Source organism: Acomys minous, assembly GCF_964271855.1.
Source record: "Acomys minous genome assembly, chromosome: 11".
Lineage (NCBI taxonomy): Eukaryota > Metazoa > Chordata > Mammalia > Rodentia > Muridae > Acomys > Acomys minous.
In genome coordinates, this window is record NC_140492.1 from 2,211,359 (window position 1) to 2,234,111 (window position 22,753).

Sequence of the window (22,753 nt, forward strand, 5' to 3'; positions counted from 1 at the left end):
AAAGCTGTCATCTAGACAAAGGCAGGGCACAGAAGATGGTGATGCCGCTGGACCCACATTTCACCCCAGCAGTTGTCTCAGGCAGATCCCGGGGACCTTCAGCCTGGCCATTAGCAACGCAGATGCTCCTATGGCAGATGAGGCTCGGACAACCTCAACCCTCCCTTGGGTTTAATGAAACTGCACTCACAGAAACCCCAACATGTCTTACACATGTGACAAACATTCTACACACATATACACAGTGAGCTATTTATGGTACTCAGCGGGCACAGGGCACAAAGACTGCAAGCTCAAGCCCTGGCCGGGCTATATTGTGAGTTCAAGGTCAGTCTGAGAATTCAGTAAGACCACATATGAAAACAAGAAGTAAAGGGGCTAGAGAGAAAGCTAGGAGATTAACACTTTTGCTGCTCTCGCAGAGGACCTGAGTTTGGTTCCCAGCTCTTACACCAGGCGGCTCACAGCCACCGCTAACTCCAGCTCCAGAGGGTCTTATGTCCTATTTTGGCCTCCATAGGCATCCATTTGCGCCTGCATGAATGCACACACGGACCTGCACACATACAGGCAAATAAATGATAAAAATAAATATTTAATGAATAAATAACAAAAAGTACAAAAGAGACAGGTGACTTAGCTCAGAGGTCTAGTTCTTGACTAGGATATGGGGTGTTCTCAGTCAGAGGCACAGTTCCATAAGGGGGGAAGAGGGAGGGAGGGAGGGAGAGAGGAACGGAGGGAGGGAAGAACGAGCATCTGGCAATCTTGGATGAATGTGGAGAGCAGCCACACCTCTCCCTATGAGCCCGTTTCTCAGATACTCAGACAGACCACACAGCAAGACACCCCCAGGCTCCATCACTTCTCTCCCAGTTTCCTGTGCACTAAGCTTCCGTGGCCTTCCTGACTCCAAAGAGGGACCCTCCAACACGGTACTGACCTTTAACCCCACACACCACAGTGACCACATGTAGGCCTAGCGTTCAGCCCTGCCTGTCTCCTGGTTTGAGAGGCTTTGGTGGCTAAGGAGCCAGAGCGCAGCAAGAGGCCACTCCTGAGTAAGCACAGAGGTTCCTAGGACAGCCAAGGCGCTGCCTAGAAGTAAAGTCCATGCTCACATGCCTCCCATCATTTGTAGTAAATCTCGTGGCTGTGAGCACGTACTGGCCATGCGGAAGGTGCGTGCCCCACGCAAACAGCGTCAGAACAGGCAAGGACAGGCAGGTACGGAGCCTGTGTACCTGCAGGGAACAGACTAGGACACTGGATACAAAATCACCCAGCATCACATTTATGTTATTAGCAACCAGATCCAGGGAGGTTCCATGCTAAGGTGACATTAACATGTCAGAGGTGCTAAGCCGGGAGCTGGGAGATGTACATGCATGCAGGCAAAACACTCATTCACAAAAAGTGAACGTAGACTGTGTTTTAATCTGTGAGAGGAATCGAAAGTCACTGGATGGAGGGTGTACTTGGGAGTAGCAATGGGAGGAGCGTGTCAGAGGGACAGGGAAAGTGTCACTGGCCAGGAACTGCAATGGAAGCAAAGCCAAGGTCCTGGCCAGCTGCCGTCCCCATGTGCTAAAGGGGCGTCTTGTCACTGGTGGCCAGGAACACACTTGGACTTGAAGCCAGGGTGGCAAACTGGAGCCCACATGTACACACAAATACATAGCACATACACCAACATACAAAAGCATATATATGCCATTTATGTGAACATACTCATGAACATACAAGTACATATACATACCACATATGTAGACACAAATATAACACATTTACATGTGATTCACATGCCTACCAAATACGTACTCATGTACAGGCACACACATAGACACGTGCACACAGCACACACACACACACACACACACACACACACCATGAAGCTGAGAGGAGGCAGGGAGGGGACAAACGTTCTGTCCTTGCTGCCCTCTCGATAGAGGCCGTCAGCTGCTACGCTGCTCCTTGTACTTTCTGAAGCGGGAGGGGGACACTCCATCATCTGCAGTTTTTAAACTTAGCTTTTTACTTAGATTTTTTTTATATTAGTTGAACTACCTCAGACTTTATTGTCCATGATTTTTTTTTTAATTTATTTATTTATTATGTATGCAGTGTTCTGTCTGTACACCAGAAGAGGGCACCAGATCTTAGTATAGATGGTTGTGAGCCACCATGTGGTTGCTGGGAGTGCAGACAGTGCTCTTAGCCTCTGACTGCAAATGAAATTATCCTGTAAAACACATTATGTTTCTAGAGAGAAATATATTCAACATCTCTTGTGTTGCATTCCCCCTCAGACTTAAGTGGCACATTATGGAATTTTTGCTGTGTCAACCTAGTGTCGTCAGGAGGCAGCACATGGGTCTCTCAGCCTGAAGCCACAGCCAATCCATGGACAGCAATTCCCGTGGATGTGCCTATGGCCCCAATGCTCAGCACCCCACTCTACTTTGACAAGTGGCACACGGAAGACATGGCAGCTGCTTAGGACCCAGGCTGCCACCAGATGGCACAGACACTTTTGTCAAGGCCTCAGTGCCCAAGGGTTCCAGGCTGAGCTGAGAGGAATCAAACATTTGCCACCTGAAGAAAGTGCACGCGCATGTGCACGCACACACACACACACACACACACACACACACACACACACACACACACAGCGCTGTCAGGATGAGGGGTGCAAACATCCTCCCACAGTGCTACCAGGATGAAGGGTACAATATTCCCACCACAGTGCTGTCAGGATGAGGGGTGCAAACACACCCCCCTTTGTGGTGCTGCCAGGAAGAAGGGTGTAATATATACTTAGAAAGGCAGCTTCAGTCCCAACCACTGGGCCACACCAGGTAAGGACAGGCCGGGGGCTGGTGGTGGCTTGCCTGTGTGTACGTACATCTCTGCGAAGGTAAGTGGGGACCTCAGAGGCTCCAGATTCTGTCTCCTTGTTCTGTGGGTGTGAAATTGAGCACCAAAGGGCTCGAGCTACTCAGTTAAGGAAAGTGCATGCCGAGGGCATCCTGGTAATGTGCACTTCAGGTAAGTGACCTATCCCTTTAAGGAAAGGAGACATGCGACTGCCAGGCAGAATGCATTTCCTTCTCCTGAACATTCCCTGTCCACTCACACCTACTGTACGCCACCGCACCCAGCTCAGTCCTCCCCAGAGACCAACTTACACACCCCATCAATGCACTCACAGGGCATCTGGCTCAGGCCAGGGCAGGGCTAGTTCAGGGCAGACTCCCATGGTTTGGCTGTGTCCCTCCACCTCAGGCCACAGCAACGATGGGGCCTCCTCTATACGTGTCTAGCCAGCTCTAGACCCTGTCTTTCCTCTCAGGCCTTGTCAGTCTGTCTGCTCCCTAGCAAGGTCCTGGCTTGCTCTGCCTTCCCGAGCCCTCTTCTTTCTGAGGGAAGCTCTTCAGCTCCAGTCTGTTCCACAGAAGAAGGGATTTTCATCTTCAAACAGGATGCACTGTCCATCCCCAAGGTGTCCTGAACACTTCAGCGTCAGGGACAAGGTATTGATAAACCGACTCCTGCCTGCCACGGCCCCCACTCGCTGATTTCTGGGATCACATGATGTAACTTTCACCTCCCTAATGATTTTCCGAGGTCGGAGTCACACAGAGCAGAGGAAATGCTTCCTGGGTGTATTGGCATCGCCCTGTCAGTCCTGCACTAAGTCAACTACAGAAGGCCCTAGAAAGAGCAAGCAAGATCAGTCAAGTTCAAAACCAGTCAGGAAGTCGAACGGGGCATTTCCCTGGCCAGGATTTGATGACACAAGACTTTGAGGGATGTTTAACTAGATTTGCGACCTCAACAGTCACTCATCACCAGAGACCTCTCTTGTACGTTTTGGAGAAACAACTTTGTCCAGGTCACTTACTGACTGCCTCCTCCTTCCCCAGCCCACACTCCCCACCCCACAGCCTGCTCAGCTGTCTGCACTGCAGAGGGAAAGATGCTTTTACCACATCAGCAAAACACCATGTTGAGCAGAGAACTGCCTTGAGGTTTGCAGGATCCCTAAATAGAAACTGGTCAACTACGAGCTTTCACAGTGAGGAAAACACAGGTTGTGTTTGTGTGAAAGAGCCCATGACATGTCAAGGTCATTGCCAAGTACCGTGGATGCGCACACACACACACACACACACACACACACACACACACACACACACACACACACACACACACACACACCCTGCACTCGCGAGTGAGCTGCCCCTACCCCCTCCCCGCCCCCGTCATCTGACTGCCCATACAGTAGCCACTGGCCATGAGTGACTATTGAGCATTTGAAATGGGCTGGTATAATTAAGGGAGAATGATTTGGTGTCATATTTAGTTTAAATCCGCTCAAGTGTAAGTAGTTATGTGGCTCCATAACAAGCAGGAGCACCAAGAAACAAGGAACGTCATCTTGATCCGCTGTTTAATAACCTCACAGAATTATCTAGAATCTGTGGTTGGGAAGCAGTTTCCACCAAGATAAAAACATTCCACTTCTTGAGATAGGATTTTTACAGAAGGGTAAAACATTCCATGCTGCAGTCAAGCTTTTAAGACAGGAAGTGAACAACTCAAAATAGCTCCAAGGAGTCCCTGAAGTTGACCAGACTCACTAGCTCCTGTCCTGTGAGTACATAAGCAGTAAAGACTGGCAGGAGAAGCTGAGCTGCCTGGCAGGGCTCAGACCCGCTGAGCTGCCTGGACAGCACACTTGGCAACCTCCTGAGCTGTCTGTGGGTTGTGCAGTGTGCCCCAGGTTTCTAGATTTTGTGACCCATCACCCATGCTGAGGTGGGCTTTTGTGATACAGCTGTCCTTGAGTGATTTCTGCTCCTGTAAGCAATCTTTCACCCATATATCTGTAAGTAACCCCAGTAAAACTCATGAGTTCACCAAGTTGGACAGTGGTGGTGTCTGTACCTTGGTCTACAGTGGGTTCGCCAAGATGAAGAGACATTTGTTCAAATGTCACAGGAATAGTCTTCACATGTGTAAAAAGCCAGATTCTACCTCAGCAAGTAGCATAGTAAAATGGGAGTCATTGCTAACCTGCAGAGAAATGTGTGCCAACCACTCGGAAGTCAAGATAATAGCAGCCCTGCCTTCAGGTTGGACCTGAGTGCACCGGATGCAGCCGTGAGTTCTCTGAGCACACTTAGATGTACAGGGGGTTGGGAAAGGGCGGAAACGTCATCTGAACCCTAGCATCTGTGCTAACTTCACACTGGGTGAGAAGACGCGTGAAGATGGGCCACTGCAGCCTCCTGACGTCTTGCTTGAAATCTGCTTCATTTCTAACTGCCGTAATTCTTTGAATTGCCACCCCCATCTTAGCACTAACAAAGGCATTGCCAGGGCTGGAGAGATGGCTTAGTGGTTAAGAGCACTGACTGCTTTTCCAGAGGACCAAAGTTCCGTTCCCAGCGTCCACATGGCAGCTAACAGCCACCTTTTTAACTCCAGTTCTAGAGTATGCAGTGCCCTCTCCTGGCATCTATGAGCACTGCACACATGTGGCGCACACACATTAATGCAGGCAAAACACCCATGTATATAAAATAATGAGCATCTGTGCCATCCCCTCCCAGCCAAGGCTCAGGAACCATCCCAGACCATCAGGGACAGACACCAAGGAAGACTGGTGAAAATGGATGCTTTTTGCACAACAGGACCACTGCACTCATGAGCTCACAGCAGCCGTGACTGCCTGCACAAGCCTGTGCAGAACCAAGCCAGCCAATATCCCCGCATGGAGGGTGTGCGGGATGGCTTCATGTCAGCTAAACACAAGCTATGGTCATCATCAAAGAAGACAAAACCTCAAGTAGGAAAGTGTCTCCATAAGATCAGGCTGTAGGCAAGCCTGTAGGGCGTTTTCTTAATGAGAAATTGATGGGAGAGGGCCTAACTCATTCCATCCCATCCCTGGGCTGGTGGTCCTGGCTTCTATAAGCAAGCAGGCTGACTGGAGCTCAGTGGATGAAGATGAGCTCAGTCCTGATGCCACTTGATGTGCTGCGGGAGAGGCGGGGGAGGCTGGATCACCTCTTCTGAGGAGAAGGGGAGGAGGAGGGGGAAGAGGATAGGAGGGAGGGACTAGGGGGAGAGGAGGGAGAGGGCTACGATAGGGATGTCAAGTGATATAAATTAAAAATAATTTTTTAAAAAATATTTTAAGAAAGCAGGCTGAGCAAGCCATGAGAAGCAAGCCACCCATAAGCAGCACCCTCCATGGCCACTGCCTCAGCTCCTGCCTCCAAGTTCCTGCCCTGTTTGAGTTCCTGTCTCGGCTTCCTTCGGTGATGGGCTACAGTGTGGAAGTGTAAGGCCCTGGTAGGTTGTCCATGTTCCCGTAGGCAGCCCCATGGCCATCCACATGTGGCAGAACTGGGCATGAAGTTGGCATGGAGGTCTTGGGGGCCTGGGGGGAGCTGGAGAAGGTGTTGAGATCACAGAATGGATCAAAATGCATTGTATTCATGTATGAAATTCTCAAAGAATGAATTTAAAAATACAACAACAGAGAAAGAGTACACATGTTTTGTTTTCCATTTGTTTATCAAAGAACGTAAATCCCTTTCCAATTCTTTCATGATGCTGGCAGAATGTGAGCTTTGTCTCTCATCAGGCAGAAAGAATCCACACCTAATACACCCAAAAACACGGTGACAAGGGTAAGGGGGCAAACCGGCCGCTGCCTTCTAGGGAACACCTAGGCAGGCACCTCGGCAACACTTTTCCTCATCCCACTGAGCTGCAGAGTGTGTAGTCCACTTACAAGATCCATTTGGCTCTGGAACAACGTGCAGCAGAGTCCCTGGCCACAAAGCACACAGAAATATAACATCTCTGTGATCCCAGACAGCGAAAACATTTGGAAGGCCACGCAGAACCCACATCTGCCCTGTGCTGGATTGACAACCAGGAGTGTCCAGCCGTGAGGAATGTCAACGTGGTAGAACCTCAGGTTCTGTTCAGTCACTTTAAGGAATTCACCAAATCCATGAAATTTTTTGAAATCAAATTCTTCTTAGAATATAGGGAAACTGATTCCTCCAGTGACTCCGCTGTGGTCTCTTGGCAAAGCCGAGGCCCAGTCTCAGGACGGAGAGGAAGGACGTGTGCACGAAGTGCATCCACGAAAGGTCTTTATTACACTAAAGTTACATTTCTGACCTTCTGAGGACTGGTGATGTCAAAGGAAACCCGCGGGTGACTCGCTGGGCTGGGCCGGCGTTTACTGGGTTCCTGGTGACAAAAGCAGAGGGTCAGTGTGCTCGCCTGAGAGACACTCACCTGAGAAGATGCACGGGGAGCAGAGATGAGCAACCATAGAGGGACACGCCCTCTCCTTCAGCAATGTTCTGGGTGTTTTCTAAGCCGAAAGAGCAAGCTAATTCCAAGAAGCCAAGACGCACTTTTACCAAGCCAAGCTGCAGACGCAAAGATTCCATGTTTGGTTTGTTTTCTAGTTTCCCTATAAAGGTTCTTACTTTACCTGGTAGCCTTTTTTTGTTTGTTTGTTTGCTTCTTTGTTTTCCTTTTTAAACATAAGATATATATGTTCAAATAACACGTCCCTTCTAAAAGAGCAAACGCAAAACACAAGAGCTGAATGGAAATTCGCCACCCACCGTCCGTGTCTCCCGTGGCACTGTGCGATGCAGGTTCCTCATTCAGAAACCTTCTAAACCAACCGTGGGCCGCTCTCCAAGGCCAGCGATGTAACCCTAAGATGCTCTGAGCACAAGCCTAGCATACCTGTAAGCCTATCACCTGGGACGCTGAGGCAGGGGAAGCAGTGGTCCAAACCAGCCTGAGTGACCCTGTAAGAAGTTACATGCAACCCCATGCTCCCCGCCAGCCTTCGGGGGAACGGCTCAGACTGCGGGGCTCAGTGAGTACAGGGAACATCTTAAATAATGCAGCGGGTGGGATGAATTATTCAGCGGCGGTGGGAGGCTGCGGATCCTGAGTGGGGAATAGTCTCGAGCCGATGCGTGGCTTCCATTTACAGAAGCCCAATAAGGAAAGGAAGCCTGTTTGGCGGGTGGAGTGGCTGCCACAGTCTCTCTGGAGGGCCCCTTCCAAAGGGAGCATGAGGGGGGGGGACGTTTGCAGTTGTTTGCTTCTGTTTGCGCTGCTGGGTTGCACAAATGCACTGCCGCTTTCTAAATTTATCAGGTTTATTTCTGTTTATCTCAACAGGAGGAATGGATTAGTGGGGAAGGCACAAGCCAAGTTATGAAACATTCATGTGCCCTCGAAAATGGAATGGTAAAGAGACAGAATTGGGGGGAAAAAACAGAAAAATTGACTGATGGCAAGTGAAGGCCCCAGAAGAGAAGGAAGGATGGCCATTCATATTAAGACTCATCCAGCTACAAAACATTCATAAAGCCCATGGTCTTAGACCAAAATAGAAAGATTTACTTGTCCCATAAGCTGATTGTGATTTGCAGAAAAAAAAAAAAAAGAAAAAAAAGAAAACCTTGAGCATTCTGTCCTAGGGCGTGTCAGTCACAGTACACCTGAGCTCTCTCTGCCACTGCAACAAGCTCTTACCTAGTGATCGGTGGCCATGTCTCATATGCTGACCACACACCCCATCATGACAGACGCCAGCTGTGAAGAGCGGTCACGCTTGGCATGGGTCCGTTTGGATCATCTCCCTCTTCCCTCTGATTTTTCTAGACATGTAACGCCTACGCGGGGCTCTGCAGCCTAAAATCTTATGCCTCCAGTACGTTGACTGTGAAGTGTCTTAGGGTGCGTCTAAAACACTGGAGACTGGGGGCGGGGGGGGGGGGAGGAACTGTTGCTGCAGACAGCAGGGCGTTTGCTCAAGGCCTTGCACCTGGTGCCGATCACTGCACCCCCAGAAGCATAAGAAGCTCGCTCGCACTGTGGGTACAGGGGCCAGAGTTTAGGCAGCCTCCTAGAATCGGGACACTGCCTTAGAATTGGGCTACCTGTGTCCACAAGACCATTTCCCCCACGTGGGTCACCTGGGGAACATGTGAAAACACTGCTTCTTAGGTCTCATCTTGTCTAGTCAGTCTGGCAGGGTCCTAAGACCTTCCTGGAGTGTGCTGCACTGAGAAACCAGGGTACCAGACATGGGTTTCTATGGATGCCACGCATACCTCATATTCAACAAATATTCTTTAGGAATTCAGGCATCCAGCATTTGGACACACACCCCAAGTTTCTATAGGGTGTGGCATGAATCAGAAGTATACTTTCCTAAGACAAAACTCCCCAGAGCTGAAGAGATGGCTCAGTGGTTAGGGGCATGTGCTGTACCTGTAGACTAATCTAAGTCCCCGTTCTAGCAACTACATGGAGACTCACAATCACCCATGACTTCACTTTCCAGAAGTTCTGACACCCTCTTCTGGTCTCTCTGATGACACTGCACACACAAGATACACACATATACTGTGGGCAAACCATTCACACACATGAAACAAATATATCTTTAATGCTCTGAGACTCTGAGAAGACCCCACAAGGAGAAAGGCTGAAATGAGGTTAAGCAAAAAAGGAGCTTCAGACAATGGGGGTTACGTGGTTCTGAAAGCCTGTATCTTGCCCCATGATAGAGCTGGCCCTCTTCTGTGATGACCCATGGCAGCCACTGACCCACAGCAGCCGCTGTCCCACGGCAGCCACCGTCCCACAGCAGCCACTGACCCATGGCAGCCACTGTCCCATGGCAGCCACTGTCCCACAGCAGCCACTGACCCATGGCAACCACTGTCCCCCAGCAGCCACTGACCCATGGCAACCACTGTCCCCCAGCAGCTGGCTGCAGGCTGCCTCACAGCTAGGGAACTCAGATTAGCCTACAGTCTCCTCAGACTCTGACCTGGGGGTGTGGTCTACAAAGCGGAGATCAATGCAGGGTTGAAGAGGATCGAAGGACTCTTCTGAGAGTAGATGAACTATAACACCCTTCAGGGGACAAGAACTCTGAGCGCAGTGCCCATCACCCTCCAAAGACCCCCAGACGTGGCTGAGACGTGGCCTTCACAGAGCACCGTGATGTCGCCTTACTTTGCTTTTGCCAGGCATTTGGTCACAGAGTAACCTGCACACCATGCTTGCAGCTGCGGTGGAAGTGGGGAGGCTCCTCAGCCACCTGTGTCCTTATCAACCTGTGATCCCATCCAGGCTGAGCCGCCAAGACTGGACATACCACACACACACACACACACACACACACACACACACACACACACACCACACACACACACACACACACACACACACACACACACACACACACACAGCCTGCCCGTTGCTCCCTTTAATTGCCAGCTCTTGGTCACCAGGCCAGTGCTTCGAAAGAAGGCCTGCCTCCTTCCCTCCACTTATAAAGCTCCAGATCCATCCGAAGACACACAAGCCAAGGATCTGCTTTCCTGAGGAAAACTGACCTCTCTGACCTTTCCCTTAGCCTGTGTTCTGTGGCTGCGCTGTGCAGTAAGAACTGGTAATCCGTCACTGAGAACCACCTTCGTTTGTGCCACAGTTCCCCCCACGTGTCTCCTCAGCTGCCTCCGCGTGTTCCCCTGACATCACTTAGATCCCAAGCTACCTAACTGAGCATCAGCCAGAGTCTCCTACCCATGTGAAGCCTGGGGTCTGTGTCACCGGCAGAATGCACACAGGAGCTGAATGCCAGAGGCAGGGGAAACACAGCCCAGGGGTCCCGGGAAATCTAAGTCAATCTACATGTCCAAAAGGAGTGATCCCAGCCACCAAGGCACACAGGCGCTGGGTGCCGTCAGCACAAGCCGACAGCAGGCACCGCATAATCAAACCATCCAGTGAGTGGTTTGGAGATCTGAGGCAGCTTCCCCAACTAACTGGGGGCCCCAGGGTGGGATCCCCTGCAGTGCGTCTTCCTAGAGTGTCACTTGTGCAGGTCAGAGAAAGTCACTGGTTGTGTACTTGCCTAATATTTCAGATAGACAATATTTTCTGCATATTTTAACTCCAACTCACAGACGTACAGGAACCAGTGCTGACTCTGTGTTAGAATGTAGCTCCCTGCATCCTCACAGTTCTCGGCTGGCAGTTGTAACTGTCTCACACATCAGACACTACAGACTTATACATGTTCAATTGTACACTGAGCCTCCGTGAGGACATGTGACAGGGACCACGGAAACGCTCCATGTATGTTCACTGCGCCCAACTCTCTGACCCCTCTCAGCAAGCTCGGTCGATGACAGCTCCAACCTCCACCTTGCTCCAGACACATTCCTGACAGAGGGCTCTTCCAAGTCCCAGCAGGGTCTTCCCCACTGTGAACCTCATGGCCATGGACCTCACATGCACAGCAAACCACCTTTAGTCTCCTGCTTTTCAAACCCAGCCCCCACCATCCTCCTGTGAGACAAAGTGCCCAGGGGCCCAGTGTCGATGCTGGCTGTGCAGAGTCCAAGCAGCCAGGACAGCGGAGCCAGCTCTGATCCTAGCGACTTTTGCCAAAGAGAACGAAGTTGCATGTTGCTTGTGACTTTGTTGGCTCAGGCGAACATCTCCCCAATCACAGTACATCCTCCCAAACCATCAAACTGGACTTACAGCCACCACCATAGGAAAACAAGAGATGCTCCCTCCCTGTGCGGTTGCTGGCAGGCCGCTGCTTGAAGCAGAGGTGAAGACTGGCCCTTCTTCCATCATGAATATTCAACATGGGCCTACTGCAAGGTTTGCATTTTTAAATGGCAGGTGGGGGCGGGGAGTGGGGAGAAAATGCCCAACTTGTTCTACATCACCTGATAGGCACGGCCTCTGCTGCTGTGCTGCTCCTGAAGGCTCACTTCACCAGGTTTGGGAGCGAGAGAAGCAATCTCTGCAATAGAAATTTTTTTTAGTGTAATACATGATTTTTAAAAAAAAAGAAACCAGGTTGCATAATCTAATAATTAATTAGGATTGCCAAATAAGCACATTTGCTCCTCTGTAGTTCTGGTATAAAATAATCTCTGCAGTTTAGGTCTGGGATGTCCCTGGAGGCCCATGTACTAAAGGCTCTCAGGACTACTGGAAGTAATGGGTCCTTTAATGGGCGGAGCCTAGGGGGAAGAGGTTAGGTCATCGGGAAGATGGCCTTAAAGAGAATGTTGGACCTGTCCCTGCCACTACAGGCCCAAGCCGCCAAAATATTAAGTCAAAATGAGTCTTTGCTCCTGCCTTTGGCTGTCTAGCTCAGTGTTCCACAGACGATGGAAAGGCGGTATCAGAACGTGAGTTCACAGCTGCTCACCTCTTTACACATTACATAAATCCAGAACTCTGTTCTTCATGTATGTGCTACAGTGACAAGGGAAGCTGGCCTGAAAACCAGTTCTTTTCTGCACACACTGGGCCCATCTAGACACAAGATGACCCATGACCTCAGTAGCCGGCCAAGGAAGATAAACCACAGGCCGTGGTGGGGCCTGGGGCAGAGAGGATTTGCCAGCCCACGTGGCTGAGACTCCCTTTCTAAGTGCTAAGGAATGGCGTGTGCCACCTTCCCTCTCACCTCACCCTTTCAAACCTGCTACTGAGACCATGCAGAGAGTCCCCACCCCGTTGTGACTACATAAAATGAGACTGCACAAAGACTTCTCAAAACTACTTTTTTTTAGCCTTCCAACAATCATCCGGTCTGACCAATGGGGATCAGAGCTCTATGTGCCAGTAGTACTTAGATCATTGGGAAGAAATTGGCCACAGTAGGTTAAAAGGCCATCCGATAACTTTAAAGGAAAAGTACAGGGAAGGAAAAGCCTTGAAAGTTATTTTTTTTTCTTTTTTAACATTCATCCTATTTAAGCTTTAAGCAGAGAGGGAGATCTTTACTGCTAAATCTACTCCTAACTCTAAACTCCCAGTGCCTAGGTTTTCCTGCTCGGGAGGCTGGTGTGGCCAGCCTACGCACCTCCCTCCGACTGCCACCCCCCCAGGCCCCCAGCTCCCCACCTCCACCCACCACCCCCCACCCCTTCTCCCACCCCCCCACCCCCTCCCCCACCCCTTACCCCCTCCCCCACCCCTTACCCCCTCCCCTGCCCCCACCCCCCACCTCCCCCCACCCACCACCCCTACCCCCTCCCCCACCACCCGCCACCGGGTACTCACGCGCAGCCCTAGCTTCTTCCGAACTGTACCCGTAGTTTTCCTTTCCACTTTTTAAGCTCGTCTTGGGTTCTGCCTTGTTTGTCCTCAAGGCTGCAGATTTCCTGGAATTAGACCATGTGGGTTACAGCTTCTCAGCGGAGGAAGGCAGCCTGTGTGCTGTTCCTGCTCACCAGGGAGAGGGCGAGAGGGAGGGATGGGCTTAGCATGGCAGGCCTGCGGACTCAACTCCCAGAAGCCTCTAAGTAAAGCAGGAGGCAGCAACCCCTGACCCCTGACTCCTGACCCCTGACCCCAACCGCTCTGCCGGCCATCACACTTTCTGGTGCTGCCTTCGTGTCAGGACAATGGAACAAAGACCTCATGGCTGACAAAACCGAAAGTATTTATGTGTATTCCTTTATGCAAAAGGGTGCTGGTCCCCCAAAACAAATCAGGGTTTGGGTTCAGCTTCACAGGGGAACAAAACTGGGCGGTGGGTGGCCAGAGAAAGAAGAGCATTCATATTTGACTCCTAAGAGCATCTTCTAAGGAAACAGCCATGTTTTATAGGAAGCTATGCCTGAAAGGTGGTTCATGGCCAAGCCACCAGCAACCCCAGGGCCAACCTGAGTGAGTGAGTGAGGAGTGAGTGAGAGAGTGAGGAGTGAGTGAGAGATTCCCATGCTGCCCACAACATTGTGCTAGATAGATAAGAGGCTGTCACAGAGTCCAGGACACAGTGAGCACAGTGGGCACAGTGGACACAGTGGGCACAGTGGACACAGTGGACACAGTGGACACTGGACTGCTCTTGGACAAAGGCGGCAATAGTCTAAAGCTGGGCACACACCTACCCTGTGTGGCCTGGCGCTCACTGCTGCAGGGAGGGCACAGAACGCTGAACAGCATGGGCACTCATGCTCTCCACAAGGACACGTGAGAAACTCAGAGAACGGTGTCCCCTCCTACTGGAACTACCCAAGCCCCACAAAAAACTAGGGAGAGTAAGTGCCACATGCAGCCAGAACACGGCGTTTGTCACTGGGAAATGTGCCCGTTTACATGACAACGTGTGGGTAGTCCTCACAGTAAAAGGCTCTAGAGAGCAGGTGTGTTTGAATGGGTACCTGTGAGGATTCTGTCTCTCCAACATTTACATGGATCTAATCTTAAGATGTAGGGAGAGATGTCTGAAGGGTGTCACCTTCAGGGGACAAGGAGACAACGATCTAAGGGAAGTCTGGAAAGAGCTTTGAGGGACAACACACTCGCTAGTTCTGAGTTTTGGCAGAAGCCACAGCACAGGTGCTCCGGAACACTGGACATGCTGGGCACACTTTCCTGTGGTCGGGAACACTGGGCACGCTGGGCACGCTGGGCACACTTTCCTGTGCTCGGGAACACTGGGCATGCTGGGCACACTTTTCTCTACTTACATTTGTGAATAAGAAGGTTATGAAGCCCATCACACTGTAAAGCAAATCTACACTAATAAAAGTGTTTAGGGATGTTTTAAGTGTATATGTATGTGTCTGTGGGGGGGTATGAGCGTGTGACTGCACGCGTCCATGGTGGTGAAAAGAGGCTGCCGAGTGCCCCAGAGCTGGAGTTAGAGATCCTGAGCTGCCCAGCATGGGTAATGAGTTCAGGTCCTGTGCAAGCAGCAAGTGCTCTTAACCTCTGAGCCTTCCCTCCTGCGCCTCTGTAAGTATTGTTTTAACTCCTAGACTGCTTGTTGATAGAGTTATTTAAGTTTCTAAAGCAGAAAAAAAAAAACACAGACAATAAAACTACATATAAGCCTTTCCTAAAATAAATGAAATAAAGCCGTCTGAAGAAAAAGAAACCACCCGGACAAAGTGCTATTTGTTAGGCTGGTATTTGTTAGCAGAAGTGTCAGACAACACACTGTGAGAACGGTCACTATGGTACCAGATTGTACAAAATGCCTATACACATGCATACGAACATACATAAACATAGGGGCCAGGCGTGGTGGCGCACGTCTTTAATCCCAGCACTCGGGAGGCAGAGGCAGGCGGATCACTGTGAGTTCGAGGTCAGCCTGGTCTACAAAGTGAGTCTAGGACAGCCAAGGATACACAGAGAAACCCTGTTTCGAAAAACAAAAACAAAAACAAAAACAACAAGAAACAAACCAAAAAAAAAAAAAACCATAGGGAACAGTCATTTCCTCTAGACAATGGATCCATACATGACATTAACATTGTGCCTCAGACTTACCTGTCTTTAACTTCTTTCCTACACTAAATCTGAAGTAAATCGTCAAAAAAATATGCCTTCTTATTTTCATACAAAAATCGCAAGTGGCTGGAGACAGCAACACGGAAGAATGGAAGAGGAGCGGCAGAAAGCCACCCAGCATGCCCCAGGACGGGGCCATCCGTTCTAAGCCAGGAGCTGCAAACAGATGGCCTAGCTCGGGGACCGACTCCCCTGTCAGCATCCCTGACTCTTCCATGGGGGAAAGGTCAGAGGTTATCTGCCTCAGAACCCTCAGACTCCTATAAAGCCATGATGGGAAACCAGTAAGACTGAAGCCTGTGCAAAGCTCAGAACAGCACCCAGCTGTGGGTGACAGAGAGAGGGGGGTCTTAGCTGTTGTCATGGCTACCCATGGTTACCTCGATCTTCCCTAACCTCACATGAGGTCCAGAAGGGCAGTCTGCACACTGCTGCTGGGTGATGCCTGAGAACGTAGCTGCCTCTCTCAGAGCCTGGTGTTTCCCAGGGCCGGAGGGCGGGTGCAGAGGGACGCTCCCTCGGTAGCTACTACACACCTGCCCACGACACTGAACACAGACAAAATGGGCTTTGAATTCAAGAGCATAGAAACTTTATGTTATCTAAAGGACATTGACTGCTGGGTGTGGCTGCAGACGCCTTCGTGTGATTCTAGAAGTACTGCAGAGATTCACAGAAGCTGCCTGTATCCCTGTGGACACACAGTCCGCCGTGTACTCCTGTGAACACACAGGCTGCTTTGTACTCCTGTGGACACACAGGCTGCCGTGTACTCCTGTGAACACACAGGCTGTCGTGTACTCCTGTGAACACACAGGCTGTCATGTACTCCTGTGAACACACAGGCTGTCGTGTACTCCTGTGAACACACAGGCTGTCATGTACTCCTGTGGACACGCAGGCTGTCGTGTACTCCTGTGGACACACAGGCTGTCATGTACTCCTGTGAACATGCAGGCTGTCATGTACTCCTGTGGACACACAGGCTGTCATGTACTCCTGTCATGTACTCCTGTGAACACACAGGCTGTCATGTACTCCTGTGGACACACAGGCTGTCATGTACTCCTGTGGACACACAGGCTGTCATGTACTCCTGTGGACACACAGGCTGTCGTGTACTCCTGTGGACACACAGGCTGTCGTGTACTCCTGTGGACACACAGGCTGTCGTGTACTCCTGTGGACACACAGGCTGTCGTGTACTCCTGTGGACACACAGGCTGTCATGTACTCCTGTGGACACACAGGCTGTCATGTACTCCTGTGGACACACAGGCTGTCATGTACTCCTGTGGACACACAGGCTGTCATGTACTCCTGTGAACACGCAGGCTGCTGTGTACTCCTGTGGACACACAGGCTGTCATGTACTCCTGTGAACACGCAGGCTGTCATGTACTCCTGTGAACACGCAGGCTGTCATGTACTCCTGTGAACACGCAGGCTGTCATGTACTCCTGTGAACACACAGGCTGTCATGTACTCCTGTGAACACACAGGCTGTCATGTACTCCTGTGAACACACAGGCTGTCATGTACTCCTGTGGACACACAGGCTGTCATGTACTCCTGTGGACACACAGGCTGTCATGTACTCCTGTGGACACACAGGCTGTCGTGTACTCCTGTGGACACACAGGCTGTCGTGTACTCCTGTGGACACACAGGCTGTCGTGTACTCCTGTGGACACACAGGCTGTCGTGTACTCCTGTGGACACACAGGCTGTCATGTACTCCTGTGAACACACAGGCTGTCATGTACTCCTGTGGACACACAGGCTGTCATGTACTCCTGTGGACACACAGGCTGTCATGTACTCCTGTGAACACGCAGGCTGTCGTGTACTCCTGTGAACACACAGGCTGTCATGTACTCCTGTGAACACACAGGCTGTCATGTACTCCTGTGAACACGCAGGCTGTCATGTACTCCTGTGAACACGCAGGCTGTCATGTACTCCTGTGAACACACAGGCTGTCATGTACTCCTGTGGACACACAGGCTGTCATGTACTCCTGTGAACATGCAGGCTGTCATGTACTCCTGTGAACACACAGGCTGTCATGTACTCCTGTGAACACGCAGGCTGTCATGTACTCCTGTGAACACACAGGCTGTCATGTACTCCTGTGAACACACAGGCTGTCATGTACTCCTGTGAACACACAGGCTGTCATGTACTCCTGTGGACACACAGGCTGTCATGTACTCCTGTGGACACGCAGGCTGTCATGTACTCCTGTGGACACACAGGCTGTCATGTACTCCTGTGAACATGCAGGCTAATGTGTTTTCCTATAAATCTGGAATTAGTTCCCTCAAAGGTGTTTGCAGCCACTCTGGATGGGAGAGGGAGAAGTTTTTCACTCCTGCCCTCTCACAGCTGGGACAAGCCACTGACAGGGCCTCACTTATATACCAGAGCCATGTCGCATGCCTTACAGGCCTCTGTCTGGCTTGGCGTGCTTTCCTGCAGCACCCCTCAAGTCCCTGTGCAACCTCTGCAGGTATATTAACGCAAAGCCAGCGGACAACAGTCACAGTGCACAGTGTCCTCTGGTGGGGAACACTGGAAAATGTCAGGTGCTTGCAAGTCTGAGAAGCGCAGCGTAAACCGCAGCCCACCTGTATTGGGCTCGCTCATTCTGCAGGCAAAGTTGCTTTATGAGTGTGGTTGGCATGCATCACTCAGAACATCTGCGTTTAGAACTGACTGAGTAACAGAAACCCCCAAGCCCTACCATCCCAAGCCTCAGTGTTGCCATGGGCATTTGGTTGTGTTTTGTCAAAAAGATGATGCAGTTTCCAACTTACCTTATTTCATTTTGATAACTAGATTCTGAAAAATAAAAGAAGGGGGGGAGAAAAATCCCATTAGCAAAAGGAGAATAGTGGCTCCAAAAATAAACTCCCACTAATTTTTATTGAATTCCTAACTTTGACAAACCTTACTTTGACCCAGTCCATATTCAAATTGACCCTGTACTGAACTGGTGAATGACCAAGCCCAGGGAAAATAGGTTCACTATCAGAAAAATAGATACTCTGTAGGTGCTTGAGAGATTGTAGGTGCCTCCCTTTGTAGCTGGTGAATACTGAGTCTGATATCCAGGGTTACACTGCTGCTCACTGTGTGCCAGCCCAGCAGGACCATGCAGGGCACATTCTCATTTGACAACTGCAACAGCCCAAGGTGCAGACATGAGTGTCACTGAACCCTAGCAAGAAGAAACAGTTATGGGGTTACATCTGACTTCCTTCATGCTAAGGTCCACTTTAAATGTACAAATAGCATCAGTTCATACCATTGTCACACCACACACGCAATGCTGCCATTCCTTCCCTGGCCAATGGCCTCACTCAATGGACTCTTGGACTAGATGGAATCCAGAATCCACAGCTTTAAGCCACACGCCAGGTCTGTGTGCAGAGCTCCTGTCTCCTCACAATCCGACTCGCCACACGCCAGGTCTGTGTGCAGAGCTCCTGTCTCCTCACAACCTCACTCTCACAACCAGGACAAGCCCTGCTGAGGCTGGAAAATCTCTATTTGCCTTATTGGTTTTTTAAGTAATAGTCTCGCCCACCTTCATTCTAACAACGTCATCCAACTCCGCTCTCAACCCAAGGGCAGAAACTCCTATCTGCACTGCAAGGAACTCTAGTCCCCCCCAGTGGTGTGACAAGCCACAGGCTCCCACCCAGGCGGGGATGGGGATGGCTGTGGGTCCTTCTCCCGACACTGGCATTCCAAGGCCTCTGCATAGAGAGCGGGACCCTCAGCCATCTTCAGTCAGTTCCCATAAACCAGAGGCATGTGCAGGGTTCCCCAGATGCCAGCGAAAAGGGTATTCTGGTAGGAGGGAGGGCGGGGTTCAATTCTACAAATTGAAATTATCATATTGGGAAAATGTAGAAGGCCACTGATTTTTGCATTTATGTTAATATGTAGAGTAATTTTGCCATGGCCACATCTGACCTAGGGCAAGCACTCTAAGTAGGTTGTGGCCCATCTCTGTCCACAGCCCCAATCTAGAGGGAAAGAAATAGCTCACACCAGCATTGGCTTTTCATCTCAAACTTACATAAAGGACAAAATCTAAGATGTATCACAGGAATATTTTTTAGGCCAGGGTCTTACTATGTAAGCACATTAGCATGTAACCCACTGTGTAGGCCAGGGTAGCCTCAAAGTTGTGGGAATCCTCCAGCCTCAGCTTCTGGAGTACAGAATTACACACATGAGCTCCTGTACCCTGCCATAATGATTATTTCTGTGGCTGGAGAGATGTCGAGGGGGTGAAGGGCACAGACTTCTCCCCCAGAGCATTTGAGTCCCAGTATCCATGCCAGGAGACTTACAAGCACCTGTCAGTAACTCCAGGTTCAGAGAATACTAAAGGAATTTAACTCCACTGGCCTCTCCATCCCCTCAGAGCACCCACATAGAGACGTGGCAGCATGGCGTAGCTCTTCTCTTTCCTAGCCACCCTGTGAAGTAGCCACTAATTTCACTGAGAAAGTGGTGCTGGTGGCTACATTCAGCTGCCACCTTCAGTTGCTGCTTCGAGCCTGTTGTGGGATTTTTCTCTCCAGTTTTGGCCTGTAGGGAGCAGAAACCAGGCTGTTCTAGCCCATACTTCCTAGAAGTCGTGGTGGGGCGTCCTGCAAATTGAGCACTTCCAGTTTACACATCCTACATCAAATATTGTGGCTGCCCAGCCAGTCTGTTCCATGCAGCACAGCCTAGAAATTATCCTAGTAGAAGTCATCTATCAGGGCCCCAGGGGGAGGTGAGGGAAGGGCCAGGTAGCCATCACTGTCCTTGTCACCTGCTGAAGGCATCCTTGAACACTGGAGGGAACGACACCATGGGCAGGTCCTGCAGAGCAGAGACCACTAGGCCGACATCACTTGTTAGCATCTGCCGTGCCGGCTGCCAGCGTGGGAAAGGCCCGGGAGCTCATCCTGAGGGATTCAGGTAGAGGGATCCACACACAGGCACTGGTGTCACCAGGGTCAGCAGAGGACCCCAAGATTCCAAGCCTTATATACATTCTTAAATTTCATAACTTATCTATAGAACAATGCTTATAGAAAAGAAAAAATGCCTAGGCTATATGGAATAGTGTCTAGCAACCAGCCTCCTTACAGGGCTAATATGGGGCATACAGGAGCCTAAGAGAAGGAGAAAATCCCAAACATCAGAACCTAGCCACCAATTCCATGTGTGCTATGTCAAAAATCAGCACCCGAAGGCCCTGTCCAATCCACCTTCTCGATAAGACGGAAGATGCCCCAAGCGTCCTCGTTTAAAATCCAGCATGTGGAGTGTGAGGAACGGGCACGTGGGGCAACTCCTTGGCCAAACCAGATCCTCATCTTGAGTTCGATAGGCTTTCACTGCTCCCCAACTTCCACTGTGCAAGGAATAAAATTCACCCCACGTCACAAGCCCAACCCACACAGGAGCTACACAGACCCTGTGCTGGGCAGTGCGATTTATCTGGCGCGTCTCACTGAGACAAACATCGGTGGAAAACACACAAAGTGCTCACAAGTTTAACAATGCAAGACAAGTGACAGGCACCCAAACACCAAATCTCTGCTCTTACAAAATAATAATAAAAATAATTTAACTATATAGAGTGTTCAACTCAGATAAAAGACAGAGATTCAGCAGTTAGGAGGTCTGGGCTGTCACACGTCATGTCATCCTTAGGCACTCAAGTTTCAAACTGTCAAACTCCATGACAAACCGCATCATCCTAGACCCGACGCCCAGACCAGCTGCAGCTTCCACACACTGTGAGAACCTCAGCTGCCTCCTTCACAAAGCATGACAATTTAGCATGTGCCTTCTTTTCCTTTCTACCTCTGCAGCCACCCTCGTCCACACTGGAGCATTTTAAACACAACAGGATAGGAAACTGCCCCGTAGTGTATTCTGACTAGTGTTGTTCCATTTTTGAATGACATATCACCACAGATGTCTGTCCCTGCCAATAAGGACAGGAGTCAAGTGACCCAGGCTAGCATGAAGGTCTCATTCAGTGCTTCTCAGACATCGGAATAGCCTGGCTTCTGGGCAGGGTTCTACGAGTCCTGGAACAGTGATTCTCAACCGCCCCTAACGCTGCAACCCTTTGCACAGCTCCTCATGTTGTGGTGACCCCTCCCCCAACCATAAAGTTATTTTCATCGCCACTTCCTAACGGTAACTTTGCTACTGTTGTGGACTTCAATGTACATGCCCGATGAGCAGGGTGTCTGAAATTCAGTCTCCCAGGGGGTCATGACCCACAGGTTGAGAACTGCTTCCCTTGAGTCCCAGCCCTCTCTTCCCTGCCTCCTTCCCATGGCGTTGTTTTGTTTTTGCTCAGCGTTGACATTGACTCCGCCCCGGCTCATTAAGACAAAATGGGAGCTAAAAAGAATATACATTTGTAGGTACCATGTGATACGTTGATATGAATAGGCACCAGGAAATTACCAGATGGAGCTGATTCATACATCCGTCATGCCTCACAGGGAAAACACTGCAGATCTCTTCTCAAGTCCTGCTACACGGTGACTAGTACAAGTCTCCAGAACACACTTGCTCTAGCCAAGGCCTTGAACCCTTTAACCAGCAGGTCCCAGCCCCTCGCCCTCCCCTCTGCAAGCCACGATTACACTGTTTCTGTGCATTCAGTTGTTGAGTATGCCACAAACAGGCCAGACACACCACGCTTGGCTTTCTGTAACTGACTCATTTCTCTTTATCTATTCCACTTCATCATCTTATCCCAAGTAACTGGATTTTCATATTTTTAAAGGTTAAATGATATCCCCATATGTGAATAAATGTAAGTATATATGCATGCATGCATGTGTATGCTTGCATGTATGTGTATGTTCATATGCATGTTTGTGTGTTCATTTGTGCATGTGTGTATAGGAATGCTCATATGTATGAATTATGCTTATATGTATGTGTATTCGTGTATATATTCATGTGTGTGATTACACATATGTATGTATGTGTACACATGAGTATGTGTGTGTGTGTGTAGTACTGCCTTTACATACTCATCAGTTGATAGTCACTCCGCCTATTTACATATCTTAGCTACTGTGAACAGCTCTGCAAAGAATATGGGAAGGCGTATGTCTCTGACACACATGTTCCATTTCCTATGGACGTTTACCCAGCAGCAGGAGAGCTGGATCATGTGTAATTCCACTTTTAGCCTCTGAAGAACCCCTATACTGTTCTCGATGGTGGCCATACCTACTCACGTCCCAGCCAAGAGCTCTTGCCCTGCCCCTGTGTGCTGACGCCATCTGCC

The 22,753-nt window shown here is 50.1% G+C and overlaps 1 protein-coding gene across 5 annotated transcripts in view; it reads right to left on the reverse strand.

The window, feature by feature from the left end:
- Positions 1-6,569: 6,569 nt before the first annotated feature.
- The window catches only part of IGSF5 (immunoglobulin superfamily member 5), a 42,413-nt gene continuing 26,229 nt past the window's right edge, over positions 6,570-22,753 (reverse strand). For all 5 annotated transcript variants that reach the window (XM_084800419.1, XM_084800423.1, XM_084800421.1 and 2 more), the window contains 4 exons: positions 18,237-18,261; positions 13,174-13,274; positions 11,823-11,899; positions 6,570-7,278 (listed from right to left, as the gene is read on the reverse strand). In XM_084800419.1, the coding sequence (XP_084656545.1) occupies positions 7,183-7,278; positions 11,823-11,899; positions 13,174-13,274; positions 18,237-18,261 (299 nt within the window). In that variant the 3' untranslated portion in view covers positions 6,570-7,182. The remainder of the gene's footprint in view (positions 7,279-11,822; positions 11,900-13,173; positions 13,275-18,236; positions 18,262-22,753) is intronic.